Source organism: Dama dama, chromosome 23, assembly GCF_033118175.1.
Source record: "Dama dama isolate Ldn47 chromosome 23, ASM3311817v1, whole genome shotgun sequence".
Taxonomy (NCBI): domain Eukaryota; kingdom Metazoa; phylum Chordata; class Mammalia; order Artiodactyla; family Cervidae; genus Dama; species Dama dama.
Genome location: NC_083703.1, coordinates 52,967,795 through 52,993,233, shown reverse-complemented (window position 1 = coordinate 52,993,233; position 25,439 = coordinate 52,967,795). Strand labels below are relative to the sequence as shown.

General features: G+C 40.7%; 1 protein-coding gene and 1 pseudogene across 2 annotated transcripts; one reads left to right on the top strand and one right to left on the bottom strand.

Moving 5' to 3' along the window:
* The first annotated feature begins 8,217 nt into the window (after window positions 1-8,217).
* Window positions 8,218-9,011, top strand: LOC133044395 (TP53-regulated inhibitor of apoptosis 1-like; annotated as a pseudogene).
* An 894-nt stretch (window positions 9,012-9,905) lies between these two features.
* SNRPB (small nuclear ribonucleoprotein polypeptides B and B1) lies at window positions 9,906-18,632 on the bottom strand. 2 transcript variants are annotated; one of them, XM_061126758.1, is made up of 7 exons: window positions 18,473-18,632; window positions 15,654-15,805; window positions 13,839-13,950; window positions 12,192-12,344; window positions 11,333-11,471; window positions 10,879-11,004; window positions 9,906-10,210 (listed from the first exon to the last, which is right to left on the bottom strand). In XM_061126758.1, the coding sequence occupies exons 1-7, from the start codon at window positions 18,473-18,475 to the stop codon at window positions 10,200-10,202; spliced, it is 696 nt and encodes a 231-aa protein (XP_060982741.1). In that variant the 5' UTR covers window positions 18,476-18,632; the 3' UTR covers window positions 9,906-10,199. The 2 variants fall into 2 exon arrangements, with proteins under 2 accessions (XP_060982741.1, XP_060982740.1); XM_061126757.1 differs by having other exon boundaries at window positions 9,906-10,066.
* Window positions 18,633-25,439: the final 6,807 nt, after the last annotated feature.

Here is a 25,439-nt window from a genome sequence, read left to right as displayed (position 1 = left end):
CAAAGTAAGCCATATGATATGTAAGAAAATTTGTCAATATTGTCACTATAGATCTCACTCTACAATGAGATCTATAGTGACAACAGATCAGTAGAAAAAAAAATTCTAAAGTTACATTCAAAATGAAAAAACAAGGGAAAAAAACTTCTTATGAAGCTAGAATTGAAAGACTCAAAAATAACAATAATGGCAAATCTTTATTGACCATTTCCTCTATGGCAAGCTTATTGTGTATATTACCTCATCTAATCTTCAGTGATATAAGGCATGCTACAGTCCATGGAGTCAATGTCAGATACTACTTAATGACTAAACAACAAGAGATAAGGTTCTGTCATACCAAGGCCCACTTCTTTTTTGCTCTTTGACTGCTGACAGCTTCAAAGCTCATAAGAAAACTATGGGCACCCTCCCTTGGCACCTGTGGGATGTCCAAGCCATACATGCCCTGGCCCTTTCATGGGACCTCACCACAGCATCCCCTACCCCAACAACCACAGTGAAATGGGAGAGTTGCCCCACCCTACTCTCTCAAAACATTTTCAGACCTGTTTGGGACCCTGCCCTGCCTCCCCAGAAAGCCTCATTATGTCTATAATAAATCGTTTCAAACACTTGTGGTGCACAGATAGATCAGTCTCAGATATACAAATCAAAGCTGGTGAAGGGCACAATGCTGCCCCCCATGAGACAAGAAGACACACTCCCACTTAATAGATGAGGAAAGTGAGCTTTAGAAAAGTTACCCATCATGAATTCATTCAACAGCATGTGTTCAGTGCACAAAGTAGGAAACAACATGGACTAATTTCCAGCCCTTGGTAGAGTGAAGGAAGTAGTTTACTGAAAAATAAATGTAAATTACTTTTAAATATATGAAAATATGACAAGTGTCCCTTTAGCTAAATACATACTAATTAAAACAGGGAAGCTATTTTGAACTTAAACTGAATAAGATGTAACACTGTAACTACACACTCACCATTGTGAGTAGTGTAGGGTAACACCACTGGAGGGCTACCTGGTAGGTCTATCAACTTTTTAAATGTAGCCCCACCCTCCCTCCCTCGGTAACCCTACTTTCAGGAGTTTATACATACAGACATAGCTAAAAAGGGGCAGGGCTTGACACTTCCTTCTTTCCTTAAGTGTATTTTATTTCTGTATAGGTCTTTGTATAAAATTAGAAAATACAGAGTATTAGGGAGGAAAAAAAAACAACCCACAACCCCAGCATCCACGAATAAGATTAAGCTCACATATCTGCTGCTTCCTTCCTCCTGGCAGAGCAATGCTGCCTCCTGGTGGATTTACTTTATTAAGTACATTCATTATTTTACAATTTTGAATTTTTAAAATGCACTTAATTTTTTAAACTAGGTAATGAACTCACATTGTTAAATAGAGTAGAAACTCTCCTATCCATTTCTGTTTCCCTTGAAGCAACTGAACTGGCATATATGAAGTGAAAAGTGAAGTCGCTCAGTCGTGTCCGACTCTTTGCAACCCCATGGACTGTAGCCTACCAGCCTCCTCCGTCCATGGGATTTTCCAGGCAAGAGTACAGGAGTGGGTAGCCATTTCCTTCTCTAGAGGATCTTCCCAACCCAGGGATCGAACCCGAGTCTCCCACATTGTCGGCAGACGCTTTACCGTCTGAGCTACCACGGAAGTCCGGTATATATAGATATAGACATACAGATATAGATAGGGGCTCCTCTGGTGCTTCAGATGGTAAAGAATTTGCCTGCAATAGAGGAGACCTGGGTTCGATCCCTGGGTCGAGAAGATCCCCTAGAGAAGGGAATGGCAACCCACTCCTGTATTCTTGCCTGGAGAATTCCATGGACAGAGGAGCCTGGCAGGCTACAGTCCATGGGGTCACAAAGAGTTAGACACAAATGAGGAACTAACAATTTCATACAGATACACGTAAAGATCTAGTATATATATTATGCATATATAGCATATGCATGTATATAAAAAGGAATACTATTCAGACATAGAAAAGGAATTTTTGCCATTTGCAACAAAATGAATGGATTTGGAGGTCACTATGCTAAGTGAAATAAATCAGATAAAGACAAATACTGGATGATATCATTTGTGTGTGGAATCTAAAAAAATCCAACAAACTAGTGAATGTAACAAAAAGAAACAGACTCACTCTCTCACAGAGAGCAAACTCATGGTTACCAACACAGAGAGGAAAGAGGGGAGGGCAATAAAGGGGTAACAAATTAAGAGGTACATAAGACTGTCAGTTTTCATTCCAATCCCAAAGAAGGGCAATACCAAAGAATGTTCAAACTACTGTACAACTGCACACATTTCACATGCTAGCAAAGTAATGTGCAAAATTCTTCAACCTAGTCTTCAACAGTATATGAACAGAGAACTTCCAAATGTACAAGCTGGATTTACAAAAGGCAGAGGAACCAGAGACCAAATTGCCAACATTCACTGGATCATAGAAAAAGTGAGACAATTCCAGAGAAACATCTACTTCTGCTTCATTGACTACACTAAAGCCTTTGACTGTGTGGATTACAAAAAACTGTGGAAAATTCTTAAAGAGATGGGAATAGCAGACCACCTTACCTGTCTCCTGAGAAACCTGTATGGAGGACAAGAAGCAAGTTAGAATCAGACATGGGACAATGGACTGGTTAATATTGGGCAACTAATACATCAAGGCTATATTGTCACCCTGCTTATTTAACTTCTATGCAGAGTATATCATGTGAAATGACAGGCTGGATGAACAATAAGCTGGACCCAAGATTCCTGGGAGAAATATCAACAACCTCAGATATGCAGATGGCACCACCCTAATGGCAGAAAGTAAAGAGGAACTAAAGAGCCTCCTGACAAGAGTGAAAGAGTAGAGTGAAAAAGCTGGCTTTAAAATTCACCATGCAAAAAACAAAGATCATGGCATCCAGTCCCATCACTTCATAGCAAATAGATGGGGAGAAAATGGAAACAGTGGCAGATTTTCTTGGGCTCCAAAATCACTTCGGATGGTGACTGCAGTCATAAAATTAAAATATGCTTGCTATTTGGAAGAAAAGCTATGACAAACCTAGACAGCGTATTAAAAAGCAGACATCATTTTGCCAACAAAGGTACATATAGTCAAAGCTATGGTTTCTCCAGTAGTCATGTATGGATGTGAGAGTTGGACCATAAAGAAGGCTGAGTGCCAAAGAATTGATGTTTTCGAACTGTGGTGCTGGAGAAGACTCTTAAGAGTCCCTTGGACAGCAAGGAGATCAAACCAGTCAGTCCTAAAGGAAGTCAACCCTAAATATTCATTGGAAGGACTGATGCTGAAGCTGATACTCCAATATTTTGGCCACCTGATGTGAAGAGCCAACTCATTGGAAAAGACCCTGATGCTGGGAAGGATTGAGGGCAGGAGGGAAAGGGGGTGAGAGAGGATGAGATGGTTGGATGACATCATCAACGCAATGGACATGAGTTTGAGCAAACTCCAGGAGACAGTGAAGGAAGAGAAGCCTGGTGTGCTACAGTTCATGGGGTCACAAAGAGTTGGACATGACTTAGTGACTGAACAATAACTACAACAACAAATATCTCAATTTTAAAAAAAGACCATGCAAACTAAAAACAAAAAGGAGCCATATATGCCCTGCTGGGTCTAGTTTTAAGGTAAGAGATAAACAGGCCCCTGGACTAGGCAGATGGTGCTTGTTAAGTGGAATAAAATTGGAGCTTTGTTCTCACCCAGACACTCCAAGGACAAAGCTAGTGGCAGAAGCTGAGCTCTGCTAAAGTGGAGATAAGGTGACCACTCCTGAGGTCAAGGGAAACTTCCCTGTCTGCACATGAAGAAGGCTCCTTGGGGGTCAGACAGGGAAGAAGGGCTAACCTGGTGGCTCAGTGGTAAAGAATACACCTGCCAATGCAGGAGACACAAGTCAATCCCAGATCCAGGAAGATCCCACATGCCACAGAGCAACTGAGCCTGTGCCCTGCAACTATTGAGCCTGTGCTCTAGAGTCTAGGAACCACACCTCTCAGCCCACGCACCCTAGAGCCTGTGCTCTGCAACAAGAGAAACCACCACAATGAGAAGCCTGTGCACTGCAACTAGAGAGTAGCCCCTGCTCTGCTCACTGAAACCAGAGAAAAGTCTGGCAGCAATGAAGACCCAGGACAGCCAAAAATTTTTTAAAAAAAGAAAGAAATACCAGGACAAGTAGAGAGAGGATCAAGGAGGGAGAGACAATGGGAAGAAAAAAAAAAAGCTTAAAAAAGTTGGGGGGAGGGAGGGAGCAACACCTCCCATAATAAGTGTAGACATGTACCCACAAGCCTCTGTGGTGGAATCCATCTTAGAAAAATGTTGCATAGGCATCTGGGGGAGGGTCCAAGGACTAGTTAAGAGTGAAGAAAGAAACAATTGGCCAAATGTAAACAAAGACACTGAAGGACTGTCCTATATGAGTGACTTCAACCACCTCTTTGTGTGGTTCACAAAATGTGGAAAATTCTTCGAGATGGGAATACCAGACTACCTTACCTGTCTCTTGAGAAACCTGTATGCAGGTCAAGAAGCAGCAGTTAGAACCAGACATGGAACAACAGACTGGTTCCAAATAGGGAAAGGAGTACGTCAAGGCTGTATTGTCATCCTGCTTATTTAACATCTATGCAGAGTACATCATGTGAAATGCCAGGCTGGATGAATCACAAGCTGGAATCAAGATTGCTGGGAGAAATATTAATAACCTCAGATATGCAGATGCCACCCCCCTTATGGCAGAAAGTGAAAAGGAACTAAACAGCCTCTTGATAAAGATGAAAGAGGAAAGTGAAAAAGCCGGCTTAAAACTCAACATTCAAAAAATGAAGATCATGGCATCTGATCCCATCACTTAATGGCAAATATATAGGGAAACAATGGAAACAGTGACAGATTTTATTTTCTTGGGCTCCAAAATCACTGCAGATGGTGACTGCAGCCATGAAATTAAAGATGCTCCTTGGAAGAAAAGCTATAACAAACCTAGACAGTGTATTAAGGAGCAGAGACATTACTTTGCCAGCAAAGGTCTGTATAGTCAAAGCTGTGGTTTCTCCAGTAGTCATGTATGGATGTGAGAGTTGAACCATAAAGGCTGAGCACCAAAGAATTGATGCTTTTGAACTGTGATGTTGGAGAAGACTCTTGAGAGTCCCTTGGATAGCAAGATCAAACCAGTTAATCTTAAAGGAAATCAACCCTGAATATTCATTGGAAGGACTGATGCTGAAGCTGAAGCTCCAATATTCTGGCCACCTGATGTGAAGAGCTGACTCATTAGAAAAGACCCTGATGCTGGGAAAGATTGAAGGCAGAAGGGGACAACAAAGGACGAGATGGTTAAATGGTATCGCTGACTCAATGAACATGAGTTTGAGCAAGCTCCAGGAGATGAAGCTGGCGTGCTGCAGTCCATGGGGTTACAGAGTTGGACATGACTGATCGACTGAACAACAAATCACCTCTAATCTGTGTCCTGCCTCAGTAGAGAGTGCCCATACTCTTTCTCTTTAGCTGTGTATTTCTGGCTTGCTTCAGTTTTGGTTTTCTTTGCAGTATTTTTTTAACGCCATATAGTATATGTAAATTTTTAAGAAAAATTTTACAGTACTGTTGGTTTCTGTCATACAATGCAAATCAGCCATAATTATACACACAACCCTCCCCTCCTGCCCCCCCATCCCATCCCTCCAGGTCATCACAGAGCACCAGATTGGGCTCCCTGTTCTACACAGCAACTTCTCACTGGCTATCCATCTTACACCTAATAGTATATATATATATATACTGATGCTACTTTCTCAATTTCTCCCCCTTTTCCTCCCCCACTGCATCTACAAGTCCATTCTCTACATCTGCATCTCCATCCCTTCCTTGCAAATAGCTTCATCAATATCCTTTTACTAGATTCCATATATGTGTTAATACATTATTTTTCTGACTTACTTCACTCTGTATACATGCTCTAGATTCGTCCACCTGTATTAAATAAAGTTTCTCTGTTGTGCTCTCCCACATCTCATGCTGTCTCAAATAATAAACTTTGCACCTGTTTTCAGTTTCTGCCTCCTTGAAACATTCTTTCAAAAGGGTAAGAGGGAAACTTTCCTTCTAACCTCTAGCCCCTGGTGGTCTAGTATCTAGGATTCCAGGTTTTCATCCAGGCTGCGTGCCTGTGTGCCAAGTCATTTCAGTTATGTCCGATTCTTTGCAACCATATGGACTGTAGCCCACCAGGCTCGTCTGTCCGTGGGATTCTCCAAGCAACAATACTGGAGTGGGTTGCCATGCCCTCCTCCAGGGGATTGAACCCGCATCTCTTTATGTCTCCTGCATTGGCAGATGGGTTCTTTACCACTAGTGCCACCTGGGAAACCCCTTCATCCAGGCTACCCATGTTCAATTCCTGAGCAGGAAAGTAAGATCCCTCTTAAGGGCTGCTCACTGCTGTCTCTCTGAGATCAATTTCTTTTACTTAGCAGAATATACTCAAGGTTCATCCAAGTAGTAGCAGTATCAATATTTCATTCCTTTTATGGCTGAATAATATTCCATTGAATGTACAGCCCACAATTTACCTATCAGTTAATCCACTGATGGACAGCTGGGCTGTTCCCACCTTTTGCCTGTTATGAATTCTACTACAAACATTCGTATACAAGCTTCTGTGTAGACATATATTTTCATTTCTCTTGGATACATACTTAAGAGTAGAATTGTATGGTAATTGTTTATCTTTTTGAGGAACTGCCAAATCATTTTACATAGTCGCTGCAACATTTTACATTCTTACCAGTAATGCAGTATTTCTCCAGATCCTTGCCAGCTTTTTTTCCCCATTAAAGTCATCCTAGTGGGTTAAAGTGATATCTCATTGTGTTTGATTTTGAATTTAATGACCAATGATGAAGTTTTTCATGTGTTGTCCATTTGTATGTCTTCTTTGAAGAAATGTGTATTCCTTTGTTGACTTGTTAATTGGGTTGTTTATCTATAGTTGAGTTTTGAAAGTTCTTTATATACAATTAGTAGTCTGGATTTTAAACACAAATCAGATATATGCTTTGCAAATATTTTCTTCCATTCTGTAAGTTACATTTTCACATTCTTGATAATGTCCTTTGATGCAATTTCTAAATCTGATGAAATCCATTTTTTTTTTCCCTTGAGCTTTTAGTGTCAAATATAAGAATGCAGCCCAAGGTCATCAAGACTTGTTTTCTTCTGGCAATTTCATTTTAGTTCTTATAGACTGCTGATCCATTTTGAGTTAATGAGTGATATATGAAGTAAGGCAGGTGACCAACTTCATTCTTTTCTAAGTGGTTTTCCGATTGTCTTAGCACCACTTGTCAAACAGACTATCCTTTTCCCAGTGAAAGGTGTTGACACTTTCGTGGTCAAATATGCAATGGCTTATTTCTGGGTTCTCAATTCTATTCCATTGGTCTGTTGTCTATCCTTATGCCAGTACCATAGTTTTGATGACTCAAGCTTTGTAGTTAAGTTTTGAAATTAAGAAGTGAGTTATCAAGATTGTTCTTGCTATTCAGTGTCCCTTGCAGCTTCACAGAATTTGAGGATGCGCTTCTTCATTTCTGCAAAAAGGTATCTTGGAATTTTGTTAACAGATGGCATCTAATCTATATTTCTTTGGGAAACGCAGCCATTTTAATACTGTCTTACAATTCATGAATATGGTAGGTATTTCCATTTTTTCAGGATGTTCTTAATTTTCAGCATACAAATCTTTCACATTGGTTAAATTGATTCCTAATTATATTACTCTCCTGGATGCTGTTATAAATGGACTTTACCTTTTTTCAGATTATAGATAGTAGATAGAGATACAATTTATGTGCAATCTCATAACCTGCAATTTTGCTGAATTAAATTATCACATCTAGGAGCTTTCTTATGGATTCTTTGTGATTTTCCACATATAGAATCTATACAATCTTCCTTTCCAATTTGGCTTTTTCTTATTACTCTGGCTAGAGTTTCCAGTATAATTTTAAATAGCAGTGGTTGAAGTGGGGATACTTATTTCTGATCTTAAGGGTAAAGTTTTCAACCTTTCATTATGTTAGCTGTGGGTGGTTTTTTTTTTTTTTTCATTAAAAAAAAAAAAAACAAAAAACCTCTATCATGTTTGTAAATTTTCCCTCCTATTCCTAATGTCATGTTAGAATTTTATCCAATGTCTTCTACATATGACCCCAGGAGAAAGTTATATCAAAACTGTTCCTCTTCCAATAGGATTCCATTTTTATTACTTGCTTCATACTTTTTTTTATTTTGGCTGTGATGGGTTTTCTTGGCAGTGCACAGGCTTCTCTTGTGGCATGCAGGCTCTAGAGCGTGCAGGCTCAACAGTTGAGGCACACAGGCTTAGTTGCTCCAAGGTCTATGGGATTTTAGTTCTCCAACCAGGAATTGTCCCCTGCGTTGGAAGGTGGATTCTTAGCCACTGGATCAGGGAAGTCTCAGTATTTGCTTCGTAGTTTATTGTAGAAAAATGATAAAGCACTGCTCAACCGCCACAGACACTGACATTGTGAACAATGTAGGGGAGGCTTGCACCAACTTGAAAGCTGAATACAACCAGTGGTTCAGTCGCTGGTTTGCCAATAAGTTCCTCGAGTGGGATGGCTCCAGGGACCCATGCACTGGCCTCTTCAAGTGCTACCAGCAGTATGTTTAGAAAGCAATGAAGGAGGAGATTCCTATTGAAAGACTGGAGTTCTTGGGCTATGGCAAAGAAAAACCTGAAAGTGCTTCTTGATCTTGACAGTAACTTTGGAAACAGACTCCTCAAATCAGGAAATTGAGGACTCTCAGTCATATCAAAGACATGAAGATAGCCATCAATTTGACAAATTTAGGAAGGAGAAGTTTCCTTTCACTTCTTGCTTTTTTTCTTACTTGTAAAAGATGATGAACCATCACTCTGCTTCTCACTAGCTCTGGCAACTCAGTAGGAATTTCGTGTGCTAAATAATGGAATTATTTGGGATTATGGTTGCAATACTTGGTCTGGGATCAGTTTTAGATATATCTTGTATGTAAATACCATTAAGTTTGTCAGGATGACCAAGGATTCCTGACCTTTTGAGTTATGCTTCAAAGGACATTACATTACATATACCGAACTAGGGTTATTGTCCGTAGAAGCAACTGGTTAGGATCTCTCTTTTCTCTCAGGGAGTGAATGCTCTGGAAAGGATTCCCAGCCTAACAGTTTCAAGCAATGCTTGAGAGTAGTTTTGTTTTTAAATAGTAAATTGTTAACATTGCTGGTGGACTGCGTTAGCCAAGAGGAAGACAGCTTTTAACAGTTCCCTTTGTTAACAAGAGGTGTCAGATCTCACATTTAAGATGTGAAAACTTCCAGAATGGTGTGGTGAACACCATTTCAGAGCTCATGGTATAGTTTAGGAATTAAGATCTTTAGAGAGGCTATGGAGGAAGATCCTAAATTGTAAAGACTTGTTGCCAATTTTCAACTTTAAGATGGAATTGTAAATTTAGTTTCTAAAGAAAATAAAGTGCTGCTTAAGAAGTTATCTTGATTAGTGCCTTCCAAAGAGGACATACCAATTCACAATCCTCACCAATACAGTACTAATGTTAATTTTAACAAAATCAGTTCTGCCAGTAGAACAGGTGAAAATGTCTGCTTACAGTTTAATAATTCTCTTGAATGAGGCTGTGCATCCCTGCAAATGAATACAGTATTTTACAAGGGAAACAGCTAAGGATTAGGGCTAGTTTTTCCAAGGCAACCCTTCTTGATTCTTATCAAGCACCCAATACATCAACAGTTTTTCTGAAAATAAACAAACATACTAGGTGCATTTATAATATTCTCTTAAAGAGTTTATTATAAACTAGTGTCACAGGCCACAAGGAAGTAAAAGGACTATGTACAGCCTTACGGGAAACAGGCAGGGAGCTGAGGAGGGCCAAGATGAGCCTAGGGCCTTGGTGGGCGCATTCCCGGGGGAGGGGGCCCTGTAAGGGAAACCAGACAATCCGGTGAGACTCCGCAAACAACGGCTTAACAAACAAACAGGTGTGGTAACGTGGCCCTGGAGAATCGGGCCCAAGCCTCTGTGGAGCTACTTCCATAACTCTGTGGCCAAGGTCAAAGAAGGCCTGAAGTAAGAGTAAGAAGTTTAGTCAGTGCCTGATCTGCAACTCAAATCCCCACCCTACCCCAGCCTCCCCACACCCGGCAGTTAACAAATGATCAGAGGGGGACTTCACTGGGGCTATGGGCTCCTATGCTTATAAAGCTCAGTAACGGAAAACTATAAATACAGTGATCAGCCAGTTTGGCCACGGGTTAACTTATAGGCCACTATGGCTTCATGAAAAGAACCCTGGCCTGGGCACTGAGCTCTCTGTGGGCCTGTTTCTCACCTATAAAACAAGAGAACTGATCTACATCAGCATTTCTTAAACTGGAGTTAAACAGATAATCCATAATAAATAGTACAGCAAAGCCCAGAATCCCTCCTTAATTACTAGCCACTCCCAAACCAAACGGCCTAAGACCTTTCTTGGTCATGCAACAAAATGCACTATTTTACAATGACCAGAGAATACTGCCTTAGACACTGGAAGTACTGTGTACCAGGAGGTTCTCACTATTCTAAGAGGGAGGGTAAGGTCCCTCTTTCCTTTCTGAACAAAGTTGTCCTCTAAGTGTTCACTTCCCTAAACAAGGCATAAAAGCCAAGAAGCTATGGTCAAACTCCTTCTCTCCAATTCCTAACCCAACATAGCTCTAGGGAATCAACGCCACTGCTACAGGCACTTACCTCGCATCCCTGGGGGAGGAGGCCGCATCCCCGGTGGCGGCATGCCCATAGGAGTTCCTCGTCCAGGTGGGATCCCCATTGGGGGACCCATGGGAGGCCTCATACCAGGAGGTGGGCCCATCATGCCTGCAAGAGAAAAGTCCCAAGAATACAGCTCAAGTGTCCATCATAGCAAGAAAAGAAAAAAGGTAGCAGGAAACGGACAAGACTGTTCACCACATTCTAAGACAGAGGGACCATTCCACCCTTCCAGTCCTTCCTAGCACTAGGACTTGAGTCAGAGATAGAGCTCTTGTCTGGCTAGTTCCAAAGTCAGTCAACCAAGCTGGATCTCAGAGTAATCCTGCTTAATTACACAAACTCATCATCAGGTTCAGTCAAGGTTATGTCTCATCATAAATCCAGCTAAGGCATCTTCTATCAATTAACAATGGACTCCTCCTGGGCTCCTCACCTGGAGGGGGTGCCCCTCGGCCCATAGGTGGTGGAGGACCTGCACGGCCAGGTGGGTATTGGGTTGGGGCCCCTGCAATACTGGCTGTGGCAGCAGCTGCAGCTGCTGCAACAGTACCTCTTCCTTGTGGGGTCATCACCTAGGAAGACAGAGGAAAGAAGTTAGGTGGAACAGTACAGTGCAGTGCAGTGTCCCTCTCTCCCCTCCAACCTGGTAAACAAACAGCAGACACCAAATCCGCTGAGCTACAACTCAAAGCATCCGACTTCATATCAAAACCTATTATGCCAGAGGAGATCAAGCATGATTTTAAGTTCAATTCTTGTTTTCCAGGCCTAGGTTAAGGATGCCCAATCCAAATTAGATAAGGCATTTGCATGCTCAAACAGGACTGACAATAGGTTGTAAAAGCTATAGTACAGCTGATCCTTGAACATGGTTTTAATCTGCCAGGGTCCACTTATATGCATTCTTCTCCCTAAATACATACTACACTACTGTGCACAATCTTGGCTTGAATCCATGGACATAATGAGCCAACTGTAAAGTTATACACAAATTTTCACCTGCAGAGTTGGCATTCCTAATCCCCATATTGTTCAAGGGTCAAGGTTTCAAATGTTGTCATGGAAATACTTTACTCTCAAACAGCTTGTCAAAAACTTTTCATGCATCTCTTACAGCATCAACATAATGCATAATAGCAAGCTTTCCTTTTTGCTTGACTTTTCAACCATGTATGAAGCACAGTGAAATACTGATAGCTTTGATAGCTTGACAATCACAGCCTAGTTGGTCATTCTGGACTCACTCTATCCTTTAACTACCGAAGCTGGCGCCCCTTCCTCCAACTCCTCACCTGTTGGGATGGACCACCAACCCCACGGACTGGCCCAGCGAGTCCTGCAGGAGCCTGAGGCATAGGAACCCCAGCTGGGATTCCTCTACCAGCAGCTCTGCCAATCCCTGGGCCCCCAGCAGCTCCAGCAAGTGGCACTCGGGCAATGCCAGTCTGAAAAATAAATATATATGTTAATATGCTTGTGGCCTAGAGAATAATAAGTACACTTTGGAATATCATGCCAAGAGAACCCCTCAGATTTACAGGACATCAAAACACCTTCTTATAAATACTATCCACTCCTATTAACACCAATCCTCCTCCATCCAAGATTATATGCCTAGCAGGCTAAAAGAACTTAAGAGTTTTAAGTCAAGAGAAACCTGCACAACTCAACCAATATGCATTCCTATGAAAATTAAATAAACAAACAGCCAAGTCTCCACCCAAAAGGGTGTCTATGATAGATTAGAGTATTTGACCTGACAAAGAGATATGAGGTCCAGACCTAGCTCTGATTCTCACTTAGTGGGTGATAGTAGGGATAGTGGGCTGCAATTCATGGGGTCGCAAAGAGTCGGACACAACAGCAACTGAACTGAACTGAATCCCACCATTCTAGTACTGTTTCCTTATCTGCCAATGAAGAGGTTTTAATTAAACTGGTTGTGGTCCTGAAGGTTTACAATTGGCTATATTAGAGTAGCAAATTCTACTGGAAATAGATACCAAAGCTATGAATAGGTACATAGGCCTTGAATCAGAAACATGGTTAACATCCTTTGTATATAAGAGTCTAAACAGAAGGAAATAACTAGGATAAACTACTCTGCACTCACTTGTAAGTATCTTTACGTCATTAACATGACTTTTGAATACAGCAACTGGAAAAATGTTTACAATGTTAAGTTAAAAAGCAGAATGATACATAGCTATTACAAGTAAAAAAAAACCCAATATATATATATATATGTGGACAAAAATTAAAACAAGGTAACAAGATTATTCCTTTAACAAACAGTATCTTAAAATGAAAAAGGGAAAACAAATTTGGTTAGATTCTCTAAAGCCTCTTCTATTTCTAAAGGGAGGCTGATGTTAATGAACCAATACTGCCTGGAATCAAATGACAGTTTCAGCACTTTCCAGCTTGTGCAAGTTACTAAATTTCAATTTGCATTATCTATAAAGTGGGAATAATTTATCTCAAAAGACTGTTACATGGATTAAATACTGAAGGGCCTGGCAAATAGCAGATGCTTAATTAAATATTAACTTAAATATTAACTATTATTCCATAACTATACAAAAAATATACACGTATTCTGTTGTTTGGAGTTACAATTTTTTATGGTCCAACTAGACTGTCATCACATTAAGAACTGACCCAGGAGGCCTTAAGTGCCTCTTCTATTGACTATGTACATCAACTAAGGAAGAGACGGCTTTAAAGTTACAAACCCTCAAATCCTAGTTCCTTACTTCTGACTTGCAAAGTAACCTCTTTAAGATTCTGGTTTATTATCCGTATAAGGGAAACAGAAACCAGAAGATACCTGTGAGTAGTGCAATGAAACAGAGAACCCCACACAGGCCCCAGCTCAGGGTGGCACCTCCCTTGCACAAGGTTCCTGGCCTTGCACTGGCTCTCAAGTTCTGACTTACATCTTTTGGAGGTGGTCCCTCTACTGTCATTGAGACCAGGTTCTCCCCTCGAAGTAGCACGAGACCAAGGACTCGCTTCTCTTCTCTCTCTGCTTGTTTTGAGTTCTTTGGTCTAAAGACAGGTTTAGGAGAAGAAACAAACAAAAAAATAAGCATTAGAAAAAGGGTAAAGTTCATGTTCACCTACCTAGGGGCCCTCCAAGTCTTGTTTTACACTAAATCTACTGACAGGCTAAACTTGTAACCTCCCCCCATTAGATGGTTGTGTCCCATGCCAAGAGGATGCACAGACCAAGAGATAGGACAAGAGTCAAGAAAGCCCAGCCCTGGCTCACTCACAAAGCCACTGTGAAAGCCTTTCCTCAGTCAACTCTTTGTTGCCACTACCCTTTTTCTTCCTTCAGCTTAAGGCCTTAACAATGTCAGGAAAGCAGTTGAAACAATCCCTCAGATCAACTGAATCCCACTAACTCTACTTACATGCAGTATCCTTCCAGTATTAATTCAACCCCACAGAACTATAACTCTGTCTCTCACCTCACTTTAGAAATAGAAGCCATAAAGGAAAAGGTTAAGAGATTAGCTACATAGAAATTATACTTCTATCCTCAAAGAACAAAAACAAATCTCCAAATATCCACAAGCAGAAAAAGATGAGCAAAATATAAACAAGATAGACTGGGAAAAAGTAACTGCAACAAGACAGGGAAAGGAAAGTCAAAGCCAATATTCTAAAATTAAAGGAAATACAAAATACCTTGATTTTTAAAAATTACTTAAAGGTTTCATTTTAATGATATTTTATATAAATTTCCTGTGGGTGATCATTTTTTCCTCTTTTTTAAAACTTATCTATGAATCTTATTTTTTTTAAAAAAGCAGGTACTGCCTTTTCACAATTAAAAAAAAATCCTTTCTGGGTATCTTAAGTTTTTTCTCATATATTTCTATGTACTTTTAAAAAATATTTTCTAATGGGCACATTTTCATTACCAAAATAAAGTTAGTCTCATTTAAAAATGTTGACCACTCTCTAATGTGCACCTGGCACTCAGCCATCACTGCATTTTCTGTCCTATACTTCTTGACCTCATGCCACAAAGGAAACAGAAGTCCCAAAGAGAATCAAAGGGAATTGACAGCCACTGGCAACATACTATGGACACTCCAGTGGCAAAAGAGAGCTGAATGGTCAAGGAAATTACATAACTTCTTTGGGCCTCAAGATGCCTTGACTGTAAAACAGAATGAAACACTAGACCACATCTTTTACTAAGCTAGAAGCTTAAGATCTGTGAGTCCTAAGACAAGGGAATTATCTAACAAATTATGGGACTGTATTCTCCAATTGTTTCTATAAATGACAACAAAAATCACTGGCCCCAAACCCACAAGGGGAGTTGAGCACTTACCCTGAAGAGGGTCAGAGGCTTCTTAAAGCAGTTTCAGACCAGGCTGCACTGTGAGAGCCCTTTAGGCTACAGCTTTACAAATAGGCAATGAGGACAGAAAATCAAGCTCTCCCCCCTTACACACCTGTGGGGAGAACATGAGAGCCCTTTACCCCAGTACCCAGGGGCACACAAAGTCAGAGAAATAAAAAGCCTGGCAGCCCTCCTTACAACTTGTACTCTGCTAGAAGTAAAGAGCAAGACTAAGGAAAGAGATTTAAGAAACTCTCCATTTTAATCTGGCCTGTAAAACAGGAGAGCAAACTGCGAGGAACCAGCCAGCTGGTCCCCACCTACCACTTGGCCCACCCACCCAACGCACTCCCCATCCACTCAGCACCCCCCCCCCACAGCCCCGCCTTACTTGATCTTCCTGAACTCATCACAGTCACAGAGGATCAAATTCATATGCTTGTCAAAGGCTTTAAAGGTGCCGATGAAGATACGGCCATCTTGCAGGATACACCTCATCCTGTAGTCAATGTGTTGCAGCATCTTGCTGCTCTTGCCCACGGTCTGCAAAGAAATCAGCAGGAGTGAGACTCAGCTCTTTTGGACCCACAAACCTGTTGTCTTTCCTTAAAACTTCTGCTGCAGCCTTCTTTTCTGTTTGTCTTTCTCAGTATTCTCAGTTCTATCTTTCAACCACAGCCATTTCCTACGAATTCTCTCACCTGTTTTCAAACCTGACCTGTTATTCTCCCTTCCCGTAAAATCATTTTTTTCATATAACAATTGCCTTTGTCAATGTTGTATATCTTTGTCTATGCTGTAGTCATGTATGGATGTGAGAGTTGGACTATAAAGAAAGCTGAGGAAAAAAAAAAAAGAAAGCTGAGTGCTGAAGAATTGATGCTTTTGAATTGTGGTGTCAGAGAAGACTCGAGAGTCCCTTGGACAGCAAGGAGATCCAACCAGTCCACCCTAAAGGATATCAGTCCTGAATATTCATTGGAAGGACTGACGGTGAAGCTGAAACTCCAATATATTGGCCACCTGACGCAAAGAACTGACTCAATCTGAAAGGACCCTGATGCTGGGAAAGATTAAAGGTGGGAGAAGGGGACGACAGAGGATGAGATGGTTGCATGGCATCACCAACTCAATGGACATGAGTTTGAGTAAACTGCGGGAGTTGGTGACGGACAGGGAGGCATGGTGTGCTGCAGTCCATGGGGTCACAAAGAGTTGGACACAACTGAGTGACTGAACTGAATTGAATGTTGTATATGTATCAGAAGTGAGAAGGTAAGATGGCTCCAAACTACTGAAACCCATGCATATTAGAGACTAGTGGCCATCTGCCACCGTGCAGATTACAGGCGACTCCAGTGCTGTGGAACACCACCATCCCATTAAAAAGACTGAGTTTAAAAAAAAAAAAAAGGACAAAGTAAAAGAGCTGGAATGGGACTGGCCCTAAGAACCCAATCAATGTAGAGCCTGTTATCAGAAAGGGGATGATCAGCTTAGAAGAGGAGAATGGACCCCCCAAATCAGTGATTTGTTAGTGTATCTCCAAGACTACATTCAGAAATGGAAAACCTCCTAGTAGTCAGAGTGCTAATGAGTTTGAACACATAATGAGAGTATGTAAGCTGCTATACTCCTTAACCCAACAACCTTTTCAGCTTCACAGCCTGGCTTCAAATGTAGTTCTGCTAATATAGAGTATACAGACCTCACAAGAAGACTGTCAAGTGCCCTTGGCAGTTAACATTTCTATGAATAAACAACCTGGCATTTGTTATATCGGCCTCCCATTAGTCTGACCAGTCCTAACTCATCCAAGAGCCTTTGAGGTACCAGGCACTGTGCTTGCTATTCATCTCTGTGAGGTTGGACAAGCACAGGTTTTCTAAACCTACAAATGCATGGATCAGAATCTTGACTCTTGTCACCCTGAAGACTCAAGTTTATGTGGTGCAGTTTCTTTTACATGACCATTTTAACTAAACTGTAATCACAGCTTCTAACCACTTGAACCTTTACAGTATCATTTATTGCTCCATCTGTCTTCTACAGCTAATTCGCACCGGGTGCTTACTGGCAGGCACTGCCACAAGCACTACTTATCTCATTTAATCCTTAAAATCAGACTTTACAGATGAGGTCACGAGGCTGTAAGAGGTTAAGCTGTGCTGAAAGCTAGTCAGCCTGAATACAGTGCCTACTCTTCTAACCAACTCTCTAAACAACATCCTGCTTCCGGTACACCCAATATATAACAGCTACACAACAGTTATCTTTCTGAACACAAATAAGTACGTGCCCTTTTGCTTGTTAAAAATCCTTCAATGGCATCCCTTACCACCAACGAAATTAAATAGCATGTAAAACCTTTAATAATCAGATTCCCGCCAATTCCTCCCACCCCATTCTTCCTTTTCTCCTCTAAGAACTTTCAACAGTGCTACCCTTCACGCTTTGTTCTTGCAGTCCTTCGGATCTATACTATTCTCTCGCATTTTCGCAGGGGGAAAGCGTGAGTCTTTTAGGACTCTGCCAGGCGTCCCCGCCATTACTTTTACTTAACGCTGAATTACCACTCCTAAATATGTTACCGGTGTCTCCAAATAAGAGTGAATTCGGTGAAGAAAGGAAACACTTCACTGTGTAGCCCCAAGGCCTGAAAAGTCAGGCATACTCAAGCATAAATAAATGTATGCTGCACAAAAGAGTTAAACTTTTCCTCCGCTCAGTCTTCCTCCGTCCCCTCCTCCCCATCTACCGGAATCAAGACTGTTTGCGGCCACAAGCCCTTCCACCTCTTTCCGCAACTCCTCGGACCCTCACCCTTCACAAGTCAGAGCCTCTCACCGGGTCTTCCTCAGTCCCTCTACGGCGTTAGTGCCTGCTCAGAAGCCCCCCACATACATTTATGCCGCAAAGTTTACTCAGCGCCCATGGGATCCCAAGCACTAAGGCCACTGCGCTTGGAGAGCCCCAGCGCTAACCTCGAGCGCACCAAGCGACTCTGGCCTCGGTCCCTTATTTCCAACCTTCTCCTCCCCCAAACCACCGAGGGACGACGGTCTGAGTCTTTCCTACCCAGACGGAGGCGCCGCGGCCCGGGCCTTCACCCCCTGAGCGGCCAACCCATGACCTCCTTCCCGGTTAATCGCGGTCCCCACCCCACAAGAGACTCAGGAGCTCCCGTGCTGCTGGTCTGCGCCTTCTCACCATGGTGGCGGTTCTGATGGCTCGGATTCCCGCCGGATTCGCTTTCACGGAGGCCTAGAAGCCCGCTAGTAACTCGCTTCCCGCCGCCGCTATCGGAAGTGCAACCGCGAGCAAAATGGGGTCGGGTAGAAAGCTGCTTCCGGTCCCGGAGTTGGCCCTCGAGTTCCGGCCGTAGCGCCGAGTTATGAGTTTAGAGCAGGGCGGAGCTTTGGGCGGTGCTATCTTCGGATCCTCTTTGTTGGACAGCTTCCTAGCTTCAGTCGGTACTAGAACTGCTCCTCTTCACCCTCACCACCCACCCTCACCACCCATTCCCCCGCGTCCCAGCCCGTTAACTTTCGGTCCTCATCTCCCAGTACTTTATCCCGGCTGTCTTGTCTACAGGACTTCCGTGGTAGTTCAGCTGGTAAAGAATCTGCCTGTAATGCAGGAGACCCCGGTTTGATTCCTGGGTCGGGAAGATCCCCGGAGAAGGGATGGGCTACTCACTCCGATATTCTGGCCTGGAGAATTCCATGGACTGTATCAGTCCGTGGGGTCGCAGAGTCAGACACCACTGAGCGACTTTCATTTTCATCTCTTGTCTACAGCCACAGTCCCTGCTTTTCCGTGAGCTTACTCGACCTGCTTCTGCTCAGCACCTTTGCATGTGCTGTTGCCTCTGCCTAGAATGCTAGTCGTCCAGGTATGTGCACGGCTGACAGCCTCACCTTCATGAATTAAGCTCAAGTAACATTTTCCCACTGAGGGCTTTCCTGGCCGTCCTTTTTTAAAACTGCAACCTTCCCACCCATCCCTGTTTTATTAACACCTTTCTCCTTAACACTGATTACAAACATACTGTATATGTGTTATTTTATTATCCCTCCGCATTAGAATGTGAGTTCAAAGGATATGAATTTTTCTTTGTGCATTGTTCATTGCTGTAGTGCCTAGAAGAACACTGCTTAGCACAAAACAAGGGCTTAATAAATATTTGAATGAATGAATTTATCAGTCAATCCCATCCAGTCCCATGTCTTTTTTTTTCAATAATAACCTTTACTAAAATGTCCTAACACACACAAAAATAATGTATTTCCAATGCATTACAGAAAATATGACCATTCAGGTAGACATAAAAAAGAAAATTAATGTTTTAATTTTTTTATATTTTGAATTTCCATAATTTTTTTTTGTATTTTTGAGATTTGGACAAAATCTGTACTTTAGTTAATAATACTATATCACATGCTAATTTTCTTGTTTTTTTGCAACATAATATTTCTTTATATATTCAGAATTGGATTAGAAGTGTCAAGCCTAATTCAAATTTTTTTAATCACTAAGATAATAAACTTTTTAGACTTTTTTTTCTAGATGCCAAAATACATGGAAGTATTTCAGAATTTTAAGTGAATATTAATTAGAAGTCTAGCATTCTATTCAGACTAAGTTAAACAAGTGGAATCAAAATGTCAAATTTTTTATTTAGGCAAAAATTCACAGGTTTTCTAAAATATGTATATATTATACATACTATTTATGTATATATGTATACAAAAGTTTTTCTACTATGCTTGGTAAAGACTTGAGAAAGAACGTCAAAAAAAAAAAGAGAGAGAAATTGGAAAACATAAACTAAAAGAAATGGGAGCACCAAATATGAAATAGAAAAAGTGAAACAAACTAGGTAAAAGTAAAAAATAATCATATAGTCCACTTGTTATTAAACATGGCTGCTGATTAGAAACACATCTGGAGCTTTGAAGGAAAAAGAGCAATACCCGGGCATTTGTATTTTTTTAAAAATTCCAAGAGAATTGTGATATGCATCTGGATTTTAAAAAGTGACTACAGGTTTTTCTATTAAATGGTAGTTTTACTGATACAGAATTCTACTATTTTCTGTTGACTAATCATGATGCAATTATTGTACTAAGCAAAAATCACAATAGTAGAAGACATTTTTCAGTTTTCACAATCAGTAGCAAGACAAAAAATAAAAGATTATTGCAATTACAAGCCATAATGGAAACATGATTAACCTAATGCAAAATAATTATTTCCAGTTTGGAGGGTTAGGTAGAGTGATGTGGGATTGTATATTTGTGTCATACATGTATTTCTGAGTAAGTCTGTACATATAAAATTTACATATCACTTATGAAGTTTATAAATTTCATTTATAAGTGAGTGAGTGATTTTGAGCTTGATTTCACATACATTGACTAATTTAGACCAGCTATACTCTGACTGCCTAAGAAGTTACAATTACTCTTGAAAACAATGTCTGATCCTGAGCTTGTATTATTAATATATTGCTTAATTTTGACTAAATACACTCTAACTCACCTTAAGGAGAAGAGAACTGGGAAGATTACTGATTGGCTCTGGTTCCAGTAGTTTTGTTGGCACCCCATTAAAAGTACTTGTGAATGTAAGGACTTGTCTTCTGCAAAGAAAAGTAGCAATTGAAGACTGTGGGACAAGGGGCACGTATATAGCCTCTGAAGCAGAAAATGGGGACAGTTGCTAGCAGCACAAGCTGACACTAGACTCTGGATCTGAAACAGGGACTCAGCCTCTGGAAGAGGGATAGGGACTCAGGCTCTGGGGCCAGCAGTGAGTTCTCATCCTCTGGAGAGAAAGCAGGGGCGCCGCCTCTCAGGTGAGAGCTAGGGACTGCCTGTGGAGCCAAAGTCCAGACTCAGCCTCTAGAAGGAGGGGTGTGGACCTCTAACCTCTGATGAGAGCTCTGAGGACCTAGCTTCTGGATGGAGAAGCAGAGACCGACTCAGATGAGAGAAGCAGGATGTAGTCTGTGTGGCATCAGGTGACCTCTGCAGCCAAAACTGGGGTTCAGCCTCTGTAAGGGGATATGTGGACCTAGCCAGTAGGGCATGTGGTGGGAATTTAGCCTCTAGATGGAGAAGTGGGATCTTTAACTTCTGGTGTGGGGAGTGGGGTCTTAGCTTCTGAAATGGGAGAGTAGGACTAAGTTTCTGGAGCCGAAATATGGACTCAGCCTCTAGAGGGGGACAGAGAGCTGAGATTTTGCCAGCAGTCAAATAAGCTTCTGTCTGTCATGAGGAAAAAACCGGCCTTTGTGCCAGGCCTGAGGAGCTCCCCCTGGTGACTGAGGGAAGCAGGAAATTTTGAGATGAATGTATGTTTTCTGAGCTTGTTTGCATACATAAAATTTACAAAGTACTTCCGAAGCTGTTTGAAATGAATGGATGATTTTTATCTTGATTTCACATAAACTCTTAGATACACTCTAGGTTATCCCAAGAAGGTCCTTTTGATTACACTTGAATCTGTACTTGTTTTAATATATCAACTGTTACATGTGAATATCTCTAAGGAGCAATAAGAAATTTCATTTGAAATGAATGAGTGATTTTGAGCTTGATTTCACCTAAAATGCTTAGAATTGACTATATTTACTCTTGATTCCTCACAAGGTAAATTAAAGAATAATGACATATTCCCTTATACTGCTTAGATTTCTCTAAATTAGTTCTAACTCATTCTTATTTGCTCTCTCTCACCATTAGAAATTTCCTTAGAGGGCAATGTCTGATTCTTAGATTGTTTATAAACATACTGTTTGTTTGTACACATAGTGTAGTTTCATCTTCATTTTTACTAACTCAACATAATAAGGTACTTTTGATTTACTTTATATTAAAGTGTATGATAGACACATTAATTAATCCACTTAATTTGCTATAAATTAAACTTTATTTGCTTTAATTTGCACAAAAATTGTACTTTTGAGGTGATGATGTGTTTCTGAACTTATTTGCACATAAAAAGATTTTTTCTTAATTTTTTAAAAATATATATTTTTTTATTGAAGTATAGTTGGCTTACAGTGTTTCAGATGCACAACAAGATGATTCCATTATACATATACACATATATTATTTTTGAAATTATTTTCCATTACAGGTTATTATAAGATATTGGCTATGGTTCCCTTTGTTATACAGTAAACCTTTTTTTTGTTGCATATCTATTTTTAGTTAGAAATCTAGCATTCTATTCATACTAAGTCAAACAAGTGGAATCAAAATCATAATCAAATTCATAAATTCAAAATCATAAATTTTTTTGGTTAGGCAAAAATTAATAAATTTTCTAATATATATATTATACATATTATTTTTATATATGTATACAAAAGCTTTTCTTCTACACTTGATAAAGGCTTAAGAAAGAACACTTTACAAAAAGAGATGGAGAAAATGAAAAACGAACTAAATGAAATGGAAGCACTGAATATGAAATAGAAAAAGTGAAACAAACTAGATAAAATAAAAGATCATCATATAGTCCAATTGTTTTTAAACATGACTGCTCATTACCAACATATATGAAGCTCTGGTGGAAAAAAAATACCTGGGCATTTGTAATTTTCAAAAAATTCCAAGATAATTGTGATATGCATCTGGATTTTCAAAAGTGATTATAGGATTTTCTATTAAATGGTAATTTTTGTGATATAGGGTTCTATTATTTTTCTCTTGACCAATCATGATACAATGGTATTAAGTGAATAATAGTTACATAATCACAATATAAAAGATGTTTATCTATTTTCACAATCAATAGCCAGACAAAAAATAAAAGATAATTACAATTGCAAGCCATAATGGGAACATGATTAACCTAACAATATAAAATAATTACATAAAATTTGGTGGGTCAAGCAGAGTGATGTGGTAAGTGGAAGTGCATATATTCACATGTTTTTATCTGCCCAGTGAGTCTGTGTCTTTTGGTTGGTGAATTTAATCCATTTGCATTTAAGGTAATTATTGATATGTTTGATCCTATTACCATTTTCGTAATTGTTTTGTGTTTATTTTCTGTAGGTCTTTTCCTTCTCTTGCATCTTCTGCTTAGACAATTTCCTTTAGCACTTGTTGTAAAGCGGGTTTGGTGGTACTATATTCTCTTAACTTTGCTTGTCAGGAAAACTTTTGATTTCTCTATCAAATATGAATTAGAGTCTTGCTGGGTAGAGTATTCTTTGTTGTAGGTTCTTCCCTTTCATCACTTTAAATATATTGTGCCATTCCCTTCTGGCTTGTAGAGTTTCTGTTGATAAATCAGCTGATAGCTTTATGGAAGTTCCCTTGTATGTTATTTGTTGTTGTTTTATTTTTCTTGTTGCTTTTAATATTTTATCTTGGTCTTTAATTTTTGTCAGTTTGATTACTATGTATCTCTATGTGTTCCTTCTTGTGTTTATTCTGCCTGGGACTCTCTGTGCTTCCTGGACTTTTTTGACTATTTCCTTTGCCAGATTAGGGAAGTTTTCAGTTGTTATCTCTTCAAATATTTTCTCAGGTCTTTTCTCTCGTTCTTCTCCTTTTGGCCCCTATTATTTGAATGTTGGTGCATTTAATGTTGTCCCAGAGGTTTCTTAGGCTGTCTCCATTCCTTTTCATTCTTTTTTTCTATATTCTGTTCTGCGGCAGTGATTTCCACCATTCTGTTCTCTAGGTTGTTTATCCATTTTTCTGCCTCAGTTATTCTGCTATTGATTCCTTCTAGTGTATTATTCATCTCTGTTTGTTCTTTAGTTCTTCTAGGTCTATGGTAAACAATTCTTGCATCTTCTCCATTGTTTTCCTGAGATCTTAGATCATCTTCACTATCATTATTCTGAATTCTTTTCCTGGAAGGTTGCCTATCTCCACTTCATTTGGTTGTTTTTCTGGAGTTTTGTCTTGTCCCTTCATCTGGGACATAACTTTCTGCTTTTTCATCCTGAATGACTTTTTATAATGTGGTTTTTGTTATAGCCTGTGGGACTGTGGTTCTTCTTGCTTCTTCTGTTGGCTCTCTGATGGAGGAGGCTAAGAGACTTGTGTAAGCTTCCTGATGGAAGGGACTGGTGGTGGGAAAAACTGAGTCTTACTCTGGTGGCAGGGTCTTGCTCAGTAAAAGTGAAATTTGCTCAGTTGTGTCCAACTCTTTGCTACCCCATGGACTGTAGCCTGCCAGGCTCCTCTGTCCATAGAATTCTCCAGGCCAGAATACTGGAGTGGGTAGCCTTTCCCTTCTCCAGGGGATCCAACCCAGGGATCGAACCCAGGTCTCCCGCATTGCAGGCAGATTCTTTAATGTCTGAGCCACCAGGGAAGCCAAAACCTTAATCCAGTTATCTGCTGGTGGGTGGGGTTGTGCTCCTCCCTGGTAGTTGTTTGGCCTGAGGCAACCCACCCTGGGGTCTATGGGCTGTATGGTACAGTTAATGGTGACTTCCAAGAGGGCTTATGCCAAGGGGGATCTTCCTGGACTGCTGCTGCCAGCGCCCCTGTCCCTGTGGTGAGCCTCTGTCAACCCACGCCTCCAGAGGAGACCCTCCAACACTAGCAGGTAGTTTTGGTTCAGTCTCCTGTGGGGTGACTGCTCCTTGGTCTTGTTGGGTGACAGTCTCTTGTGAGGTGACTGCTCCTTGACTGCTCTTGGTGTGCGCAAGTGCCCTCCAAGACTGGTGTCTCTTTTTCCCCCAGTCCTTCAGAAGTCCTGTAGTCAAATCCCACCAGCCTTCAAAGTCAGATTCCTTGGGTATTCGCAGTCCCTTTGTTGGATCCCCAGGCTGGAAAGCCTGATACGGAGTTCAAAACCTTCATGACAGTGGGAGAACTTCTTTAGTATTGTTGTTCTTCAGTTTGTGGGTCACCCACCCAGCAGGTATGGGATTTGATTTTTATCGTGATTACACCCCTCCTACCATCTCACTGCAGCTTCTTTGTCTTTGGATGTTGGGTATCTTTTTTTGGTGAGTTCCAGCATCCTTCTGTCTATGGTTGTTCAACAGTGAGTTGCAATTTTGGCTCTGTTATACAAGATGAGCGCATGTCCTTCTACTCTGCCATCTTGAACCAGAAGCCAAAAATTTTATATAGCACTTTAAAGATAAGACATTTTATTTTAAGTGAGTGGTTTTAAGTTTGATAAATAGAAA